Below are 10,939 nucleotides of genomic sequence, written 5' to 3'. Positions count from 1 at the left end.
ATTGTGGTTTTGATTTGTATTTCCCTGATGCCGAGTGATTTGGAGCACTTTTTCATGTGTCTGTTGGCCATCTGGGTGTCTTCTTTGCAGAAATGTCTGTTCATGTCCTCTGCCCATTTCTCGATTGGATTATTTGTTCTCTGGGTGTTGAGTTTGATAAGTTCTATATAGATTTTGGATACTAGCCCTTTATTGATATGTCATTTATAAATATCTTCTCCCATTCTGTCAGTTGTCTTTTGGTTTTGTTAACTGTTTCCTTTGCTGTGCAAAAGCTTTTGATCTTGATGAAGTCCCAATAGTTCATTTTTGCCCTTGCTTCCTTTGCTTTTGGTGATGTTCCTAGGAAGAAGTTGCTGCGGCTGAGGTTGAAGGGGTTGCTGCCTGTGTTCTCAAGGATTTTGATGGATTCCTTTCTCACACAGAGGTCCTGGTTTCAGAATATGCTGAGCATATCCCTGGGAGCCTCTGGATGACACAGTGTCAAGAAACCAGTCCCATTGTTGGGAGCTGAAGGAAGGAGTAGCAGCCAAGAGCATTCACTTTACAAGTCACTCTCTTCTCTCCTTTGCCATTATTACTTCTGTCAGAGCCACCTTAACTTCCTCAGACTGTTTCCTGCCCCTGATCAGCTGATTGTGGACTTACTCTGTACCCGGCACTATGCTGGGGGAAAAACTCGTGAAAAGGACATGGTTCTGGCCGACTGAAATAATCATTGCTGTTAGTTTGGAAATGGGTGGATTAAGGTGCTCTAATGGGAGAAAAAAAGATATGTAAACAGATAGGGACAGTACAAAGTAAATACAATAACAGAGGTAAGTTAAAGTGCTTTTGGAGCAGAGAGAGAGGAACAATTAAGTATTTCCAGGCAGTGGGGCAAACTTAACGCAGAGAAAATGTTTGCGTTTGGCTGTGAAGTTCAAGGGCGAGTTTATCAGAGAAGTGGCAGGGTTGGTGGTGGCATTCTAGACAGGAATTAGGATGGGTAAAAGCATTAAGGTTCCAAAGACCATGGCTGGTTTGAAGAACATTTTTTGAGACTCGAATGAAACATTTATGTGTTGAGGAGGGAAGTAAGGCTTTTTTCAGGAAGGCTGAAAAAAGTTGGTTGCAGCTAGCTTGTTGTGCTGGGTTTGCAAAGTTACGGAGTTTCAACTTTTCTTACCCATGGACAGCCATTAAAGGTTTTTGTTGTTTTTTAAGAGAAGGAGGCGGGTAGGGGCAGGGGGCAAAGAGAGAATCTTAAGCAGGCTCTACACCCAGCAGGGAGCCTGATCTCACGATCCTGAGATCATGACTTGAGCCAAAATCAAGAGCCCGGCACTTAACTGACTGATCTAACTCGGCATCCCTAAAGGTTCTTAATTTGAGGAGTAACAGGACTAAATTTGCTAACAACGTGAGAATTACAGCAGGCACGGAGTTTTGATTCAGCTCACTTTTATTTAACACCTACAATGTGCTAGGATTTTATGTATGTTATTTAATTACTAATAGCAACCTTGCGTGATATGTATTTATCTTCACTTTACAGCTAGGAAAATCAAGTCTCAGAGAGATTATGCAACTTGCCTAAAGTGCAAATTAATAACCGGCAGGCTATAGAAGTTGACAGTTTCTGAACGTGTGGGAAAGGAACCAGAAGTCTTGCAGGAGCATTCCTTAGTATTTAGGACTAAGGAGTTAGTTAAATCAGAGTCAGTCCGTGTCCATGGTACGGTAATATAGTAACATGTTATTTAGAAAACTATATAATGGTCATTATAAGTGAACAGCACAGGTAGTTTTCAATAGAAACATGTACATGGTCATGAGTACTTTATTACTTTTTTAACGCTTTTGTAGATGTTGATGGGAAAGAATGCAGACCTGACATGTGGAAGGAGGGCACGTGAAAGTTGTACAGTTGCTCAGTAACTGCTGTATCCAAACCCAGACGGTATGGAAGAAGCCTCAGCATGTCCCCAAAGTTAGTATCTTCACATATACATTCATCCAACTGGGGCAGGGCTCACTGGTTTGAATGCCAGACTCTAACAGAAATAGCTTTGCTTGAGTTTGCAGGTTCTGACTTTTAAACAGGTTCAGAAATTCACACGATCAGCTAAGATCTTGTTCTAGGAGGCAAAGAAAAAAAAACACCACTGTAAATACTTTTTAGGAAGAAAAAATATATATAAACACCAGAAGCCACCATCAGAAAGCATTATTCTTCCTTTCTTCTCTGACCCTTGTCCTGCTGGACATCAGTGTGCTGTAATATAAGATACATGTTGTGTTCATGAGAGCTTTTCCCGCTGTGTTGCTAATACGTCTGAAAGGAGGATGTAGGAGATAGCAGGTCTACCGAAATCCTGTTGCCTACCTCTGTTTTCTGTAGCCTTTTTCTCTGCAACCCTGATAGCTGCTGTGGTATGTATGAGAGGCGTGGACACAGGAGCTACCTCCAACAGTTTTGAATGTAGTTCTGTAGATGAGACTGTGTGACTCCCCCAGCCCCTTTCCTCTTCCTCTATTTGTTTATGAACATCTAGCTAGCCAGTTGTAGAGCTCAGGTTTGTATTGGGTCTGTCTGGCTGCCAAACCTTGTGTTCTTTCCACGTCTGTCCACTGCCTTCTGAAGTCTCCTGCCAGTTGAAAAAATTGTCACCTGGCAATATTTACTGTTATTACCGTCTGCCACCCCGATTCTAAAAAATCCTTTCTTTCCTTGTCAATGGCCTTTGTATGCTTTGCTCCAATGAAACAGGGCTTTCTTCATTTTCTCCACTTTTTCTCCTAAATTGTTGCTAGGCTTTGTGATACAAGTCAATAGTAGTATAGCCATTAAATTTCAGCTGTAATCTACTTTATTAAGCTGATTCTAATAAGGAACTCCTTTGTAGATTCCAAATAGGCTAGAGCTGGATTTAATAATGGCATTTATTTAATTTGACTCATTTATTAATATACTTATTTTAAAATTAGATTAAAAATTTCTCCATTTGACCCTTATTTCCAAGAACAGTTTTGGAATATAGAACCAAACATAATTCAGCCTAATTAATTTCGGGCAGATATTATGAGCTCTTTTTATTTTGGGAAATGGAGAATTTCTTTTTTATTTTATTTTATCTTTTTAAGTAGACTCCATGCCCTATATAGGACTTGAACGCACAACCCTGAGATCAAGAGTTGTGTGCTTTACCAAGTGAGCCAACCAGGCGCCCCTCTTTTCTTTTTTATAATGTGATACTTGACACATGTAAATGAAGCGTAATAATAGAATGAACACCTATGAATCTGCTTAGCATTCACCACTTGATTTAAAAAGTAGAAAATCTTAAGTGCTACTGAGGCATTCCTGATCACATTCCCCACATTCCCCACCCTTCCTCCTGGAAATAAGCACTCTGGGATTTTGTTCATTCTCCCCTATTATTAGCCTTATCCTTTTGCCTGTGGCGAAAGAAACGCGTTGTTTCTCTTGTTTACTGCCATTTCATCTTAACCTTGAGTTAACCGTCCTGAAGGTAAAATTTCACATATTAAATTGCAAGCTAATGTATGTGAATGTCTGAGTATGTCTTGGTAGAGTTGATTTAAATGCATATGTAACCGAACTCTGTACTAAGGTTTGGGCCCAAGCAGTACAGAACTGTGTTTACAAAATTTTACAAAATCAGCTCTTTGATTTCACTGAACATGTAGGATCCCTATAGTGGATGCTCTCTCCATACTGCTTAGTCTTTTCCAGCATTACTATTGCGTTTTACTCCTCATACATTAATCAGTGGAAGGGAAAAAAATACAGCATATTATATAGCAAAATATAGTGAATATAGCAATTGTATTGTGTTCTCTCACTTTACTAGTTATATTTATAAAATACAAATTTAAAATTTTATGTATTTTAAAAGCGTTTCCTTTTTCAGTTTAATTTTTAAAATAATGTTTGTAATTTAGACGGGTCATAGAGTCATTATGCATTTAGTTGATAGTTTCTTTTACATAGCATTTGAAATAACATGTTTCCATGAAGTTTTTTTGATTAATATTTTATATTTATTTATATATCTTCCTGTGTACTCAGTATTCAGTGTTGAGAGATAGCAGTAAGTGTGTTTTTATTTCTATTTAAGATTTGTTTATTTATTGGAGAGAGAGAGAGAGAGAGAGAGAGAATGGGGAGGGGCAGAGGGAGTCTTAAGAGAGGGATAAACAGACTCCCCACTGAGCAGGGAGACTGACAGGGGGCTCATTCCCAGAACCCTGGGATTATGACCTGAGACAAAGGCAGACACTTAACCAGCTGAGCCACCCAGGCACTGTAGTACCAACCTTTTAAAATGGGTCTTTTCCTGGTGTACCTGGCTATGTCTTCATGTGTGTCTTCAGGATTCCTTAGTGTGCAAATTCAGCTCACATATACAGGAACTGTTCCATTTCATTCCGTATGTAAGCAAACCAGGCTTTAGTAAAAACTTTTTGCTAGTGAGGTTTTTTTTGTCTAAGATTTTCTTTTTACTCCTTCTTAAAAGACTGTTCACTAAATTTTTTGTTTGTTTGTTTAGTTGCATCAGTTTGTTTTTTTAAACACCATCATTATTAATTTCTTTATATTTATTACTACTTTTGTTAGGATGGACGTTTGAAGCCAGGAGATCAACTTGTCTCAATAAACAAGGAATCTATGATTGGTGTATCCTTTGAAGAAGCAAAAAGCATAATTACCAGAGCCAAGTTGAGGTAACTATCCTATTCATAAAATAGAATGAGTTAATTAGCATGTCTTCTCAAAAACAGTAACTTAAGAGGTTTAAATAGTTTAGATCCTAAAAGAGCATGCATGTGAGCCGGGTGGGGGAGGGCAGAGGAAGAGAGAGAATCTCAAGCAGACTCCTCACTCACTGAGCAGCAAAACCCAACATGGGGCTTGATCTCACAACTCTGAGATTGTGACCTGAGCTGACATCAAGAGTTGGCTGCTTTAACCGACCACCCAGGCACCCCCAAAACAAGTATATTTTAATAATAATTGAAACATTATCTTAAAATTCAGCTGTACTGTATCCACACTATATCCATAAAGTGATTTCTTTTTAATGCTAGGTCAGAATCTGTTTGGGAGATAGCGTTCATAAGACAAAAATCTGATGGCAGTCATCCAGGAAATCCATCTTGTACATCTCTTTTACAAGCTTCAGGAGAATATGGACCTCAAGTCTCGACATTTAGCCTTCTTCCATCTCCCCCTGAAACACTAATTCCAAAGACCTCATCTACTCCCCAAACTACAGATACCATTTTACCTTCTTTTAGGATAAATCAGGTAATCTTACATTTCTCTGTATATTTATGCAGTCCGTAAATCCCCTGTATGTTTTTATGTTTGTTATATGCAATAGAATTTTAATTTTGTTAGTGTAGTTTTTTTTTAACAGATTTATATTTCCTTGAAAGTGCTTTTCTTTTTTTTTTTCTGTTTAATATTTTTAATACTGTGCTATCAATAATATAATTTTTCAAGTCAGTGTGTCTTTTGTCCGGAAAGTCATGATCAGGAATGGCCTCGAGGAGATATGTCTAGTTGTCATTCAAAACTATGTTAGGAATGTCATATTTATTTTCAGAAAATCTCTAATATGGTTTAATTTATTCTTATTTCTGTTTCCTGCTTGACTGAAGACAGTCAGTCTTCCTTCTTGTTCCTTAGCTTTTTCTCCTGCACAATGAGGCTAATCCTCATTACCCAGTGTAGGTGGCTATGGTTCCCTCACGTGTGCATGCTAATACCTAGTTCACCCCAGTAGACTCACCCAGAAGAGGGAGTTTCTACATCAGAATCGACAGTTGATTACTAATTGCAACAGGGCCCTAAAAAATCAAAGTTATAAAATAGAGCATGTACTCTTAAAATATATGTGAGCTATAAAACAAAATAGGAAATTCAGGTAGGCTTTCAGTCAATGGCATAAAATTTGTCAAAGGCAATTTCAGTTTCGGGAACCTGCTAGTAAGATACAGAGTGTAAGATTTTCTGTCAGCCCCTTATACTTTTTTATCTGGGGTTGTAATACCTTTTCAAAGATAAGGTGCGTGGCCTTATATTTTGTTGTCCTTGGACATGGCAGAGCTGAAAGCAGTTGTTCGTTAATTCTGAAATGCTTTGCTTGGAGATAAATATAACAAAATTTTAGAGATTTCATATTTTTTTGGATTACTGCTTTAATCTCTTAAACCATTCTTTTTATGTTAACGTGAGCTTCTAGTCTGGTCTTTGACCTACTTTAGAAAATGACATTTTATGTTCTTCCTTTTCTTTCATAGATGAAAACTGGATACAAGAAAACAGAACAGACTCCAATTACTTCTTCGGGAAACAGCCCTACGGATATGTCTAATACAGGTAAATGCACATTTAATTCCTCTTTATTATTATTTCTTTCAATTACTCTTTCTCAATGAGGAGTACATAATGTGACTTAGTAGACTTTAAAGAAGGGTGCATTATGCCTTTTTTCCTTCAGTGAATAAAAGAGCAAAATGAATGTATTGTGCAATGGTCCCTGTTAGATTCGATCTTTTATTAGAAATTTTCTTGAACAAAGGGTTGAAATTTTAAGATGCATTATCATAACGGTGTCTGTGAAGCTGTAGTAATCAATGAATTGTTGAAATCAAATAATGTAAACTCTTCTTTAAATCAAGATTAGGTTGCCTTGTCCTTTTAGGGAAATACTGGTGAGGTTCATTAAATGCACCTTTCAGAGAAATTATAGATGGGAGCATAGCTTAAGAAAAAAAATATGTTTTTGGTTTTTTTAAGAAGAGATCGTATAGATGTAAATTAAAAAGAACATCAGTATTATGAATTGAATATTTTAGTTATAATTACCATGAAATGATTTACTGACTTTTTAAAACAATAAAATGTTAATTGTGTGAGCCACCCATTAAAAAAATTGCTTTTTATCAAACTGTGAAGTAGCTATCTGTAGCTCCAATATCAAGAAAAAAACTTTCCCTTTAAATTATGTCCAAAAATTAAGTACAACAACAATCAAAAACCAATGCTTAAGGAAAGGAAGAGTTAATTACATATGTCTAAAAATTATAATGTAAGTTGTTACCTGTATATTTTAATTTTTAATAGCATTAGTCTAGATCAGAATTGCAAAATAAGGACAAATTAGCATAAAGTACATGGTATCTTCATCCATTTGGGCTGCTGTGACAAAATACCATGGACTGGGTAGCTTATAAACAGCAGACATGTATTTCTAACAGTTCTGGTGGCTGGAAATCCAGGATCATGGTGCTAGCATGGTCCCAGTGAGAGCCTTTTTCAGGTTGCAGACTTCCCATTGTATCCTCACATGGAGACCTGTGCGGTCTCTTCAGTCACAATACTAATCCCATTCAGGAGAGCTTCACCCTCGTGACCTCAGCCCCCCCCAAAAGGCCCCATCTCCGAATACCATCACCTTGTGGGTTAGGATTTTGAAATAGGCATTTGGGGAGGACACAGACTTTCAGACCACAGCACATAGGCACCACACTTATTGGGAATTTATAGCGGATTCCACAGTTTTTTCCTCTGATTTGGAGGCCAGTATTTACCAGTGGGTTGGTAGCAATCTCTAGCCGTAAATTAAATGCCCTTCCTACTTAGAGGGATTCCTTGACTCTTAGAAATTTTATTAGTATTCTTTTTTTTTTTAAGATTTTATGTATTTATTTGACAGACAGAGATCACAAGTAGGCAGAGACGCAGGCAGAGAGAGAGGAGGAACCAGGCTCCCTGCTGAGCAGAGAACCTGATGCGGGGCTCGATCACAGGACCCCGGGATCATGACCTGAGCCAAAGGCAGAGGCTTTAACCCACTGAGCCACCCAGGTGCCCCAGTATTATCCCTTTTATGGAATTAATTTCCATTCTCTTGATGTATTGTTTTTATTTTAAACTGTGAACACTTGTGAAGAAGAAAAAAAATATAGATGAAAGAAGTGAGCAATGGTGAGGATACATTTATGTAACGATTTTAATTTTGAAAGTCATTGGACTGCTCATTGCCTCTCTTAGTCTTTTATTTATTCAAGAACCACTTACCGAGCATGTCATGTATGTAGAAAACATAGTTCAGTAGGAATTATGAAGGAATTAGGATATTTTCCATGAGATACTTAAGAGTCTATGGTGAAATAAAACATAGGTTAAAAAAAAACCTTCATCATTCAGATTAGAAAACATGTATGTATGTGTTTATTTTATTGAATAACTACCATTTGTGGTATTCTGTGTTAACTAGAGCAGGGTACGGGTGGTTTCTGTATTCAAAGGGTCATACTATCTTGTCCAGATAGTGTGAAGATGTGAACAAAGTGGAGAAGGAAAGAAGTGGCCAGAGTGTGGTGTAGGGAAGTCACAGGCTCTGAATGCAAATGTAAAGATTCATTTCTTCGCTTCCAGCTTATTAGCTGTATAACCTTGAAATAGTTGCCTCGTGGGTCTTTATGAATATTAAATGAGATCATGCATATCAGGCACTTAGCATTGTAATTGGTACATAGCATATGCTCAGTAAATTTTGCTGTTATTATTAATATTACAGAACCCACTGACTATTGTGTAGCTCAGATAATATTTCGGGGATATTTTTAGACTGGAAACAAAAGCTCCCATTCTTTAATTCAGTTTTGCATCCTCCCCTCACCCCCCAAATTAGTACATAGTAAAGAATTTGTCACAACATGTAGAAATTTCTTAGCGAAAATCAGACATCATCCAGATCAGGCAAGAAGTGGTAAACATCGATTGATGGGTGGAGATCTTCCTAAGTGAAGGAAGCACCGTGAGCAAAAGCACAGAACAAAGGATGAGCTAGATATCAGGTCATCCTAGGAGGCAGATCTGATTAGAATGAAGAGATCCCGGGGCACCTGGGTGACTCAGTGGGTTAAGCCTCTGCCTTCGGCTCAGGTCATGATCCCGGGGTCCTGGGATCGAGCCCCGCATCGGGCTCTCTGCTCAGCAGGGAGCTTGCTTCCCTTCCTCTCTCTCTGCCTGCCTCTCTGCCTACTTGTGATCTCTCTCTGTCAAATAAGTAAATAAAAATCTTAAAAAAAAAAAAAATGAAGAGATCCCAGAATAATGAATAAAATGAGGTAAATTCACATAAGTGACTAAAAGAAAGAGTGCTATATTTTATAATAGAAAAATGATTTAATGAAAATATATTTGAGTGAGCTGTATGAAAAGTAAATATTTTTTTCTTTTTTTTTCAATTAACATATAATGCATTATTAGCCCCAAGGGTACAGGTCTGCGAATCATCAGGCTTACACTCTTCACAGCACTCACCATAGCACATACCCTCCCCAATGTCAATAACCCAACCACCCTCTCCCTACCCCCTTCCCCTAGCAACCCTGTTTGTTTTGTGAGATTAAGAGTCTCCTATGGTTTGTCTCCCTCCCGATCCCATCTTGTTTCATTTTTTCCTTCTGAAAAGTAAATATTAAAATACAATTAAAATTGAACACTTTTCTAGGGTAGAATTAGCATTGAGGTAGTCTTATTTTTTTATTTTCACGTAAGTGTAGTAATCCAGATCTTTCTAGGGGGAAAAAAAGAACAAAATTAACTCCAGATTATCTCTAGGTAACTTACATACATTGTGATTTGTCTGTTATAAGCACTTAATTATAGATTTTTCCCAAATTAGACCCTTAACTGTCACATCTAAACTTCTTCAGCCAGTTGGTATTTATTCAAAAAATATAAACAAGTTTTAATGTTAATCTCAACAAAAACAAACTGAATTGAAGCAAATCTACCCATATTCCCATCTCAAAATTATTCCAAAGTGTAAAACTGGTTAGAATTTTAAAAATCCATATAATACTTGAATATGTTTTTTAAAAACTATTATATAAATGTCTTATTTCAGAACTCAGAGTCGTTTACTATTGCTATAAGCTGACTAATGCATGAATTTGTGAGCTCAAAGCATACTACAGACATTCCTGAAAAAATGAGTGAAGAATTATTGCATGAAGAAATATTATCATTACTTTAACTTTACCAGAACACAAACTGTAATCCTCCCACACTAAGGTTTTATAACTGAAACAAAATAGTGATGGGGGAAAATATCCATGGAGGGTTCGTGGTATAAACCAAATGGTTTTGATCCTGCCCTCTTAAAACATTCCCTTTCTTCCCCTAAAAAGAGGAATAGAAGAGAAGATCCAAGAGAATAATAAGGTATCCTTTGAAAATCCTCACTCCCCCGGAGAGGAGCAAATCAAGAGCTTGAGGCCAGAACTGAGAGATGTCACCAGCAAATGGGGAAAGCTGTCTGTCTATGAGCAGCTTTTCAGGTCAAGCTCCTCTGAATCACCAAAGCATGCCGGATTTATGCACAAATCCTCCTGAGGTTTTGGCTCAAAGGTACAGGTTTAGGGGAAGGTTGGCCGAAAGAAAGTGGGATTTTGTTAAGCCATGACTGCATATTGTTAAATATGCGGGGCAGGGGGGAGTTACTGTAATTTTACTTTAAATCTCCTGTTTATACATCTGTTTGTTAATATTAACAATATTCTAAGGGTGCGTGGGTGGCTCAGTCTGTTAAGCGTGTGACTCTCGATCTCAGCTCGGGTCTTTATCTCAGGGTCGCCAGTTCAAGCCCCATGTTGGGCTCCACGCTGGAGCCTACTTAAACACAAACAAACAGTATTCTCTAGTGTTCATAGTAGTTTTCTCTGATTCTATATTTTACCTTTACAATTTCTGTAAGGTGCACTATTTTATTCTAACTACTTTACAGATGAGAAAACATGATGAAAGATACTGATGACATTTAGGAATCATGGCTTTGGGAGTCACAAGAGACTAGAATCCTGACATGGTCACTTCCTAGCTGTGTGATCATAAGCTGGTTTCTTTACCTTT

General features: G+C 37.6%; 1 protein-coding gene across 2 annotated transcripts in view; it reads left to right on the top strand.

The window, feature by feature from the left end:
- LOC111151294 (syntaxin binding protein 4) overlaps positions 1-10,939 on the top strand; it is a 157,371-nt gene that overhangs the window by 20,887 nt on the left and 125,545 nt on the right. The window contains exons 2-5 of one of the 2 annotated variants that reach the window (XM_022509184.1): positions 1,849-1,972; positions 4,625-4,731; positions 5,095-5,314; positions 6,313-6,391. In XM_022509184.1, coding sequence (XP_022364892.1) covers positions 4,676-4,731; positions 5,095-5,314; positions 6,313-6,391 — 355 coding nt within the window. In that variant the 5' untranslated portion in view covers positions 1,849-1,972; positions 4,625-4,675. The remainder of the gene's footprint in view (positions 1-1,848; positions 1,973-4,624; positions 4,732-5,094; positions 5,315-6,312; positions 6,392-10,939) is intronic. The other variant, XM_022509183.1, reaches the window with a different exon arrangement.

The sequence above is a fragment of the Enhydra lutris genome, unplaced genomic scaffold (genome assembly GCF_002288905.1).
Source record: "Enhydra lutris kenyoni isolate GAN:26980312 unplaced genomic scaffold, ASM228890v2 scaffoldscaffold26, whole genome shotgun sequence".
In the NCBI taxonomy this organism is placed as follows: domain Eukaryota; kingdom Metazoa; phylum Chordata; class Mammalia; order Carnivora; family Mustelidae; genus Enhydra; species Enhydra lutris.
The sequence above is the reverse complement of the archived record's forward strand: the minus strand, read 5'-3'. Positions and strand labels throughout refer to the sequence as shown.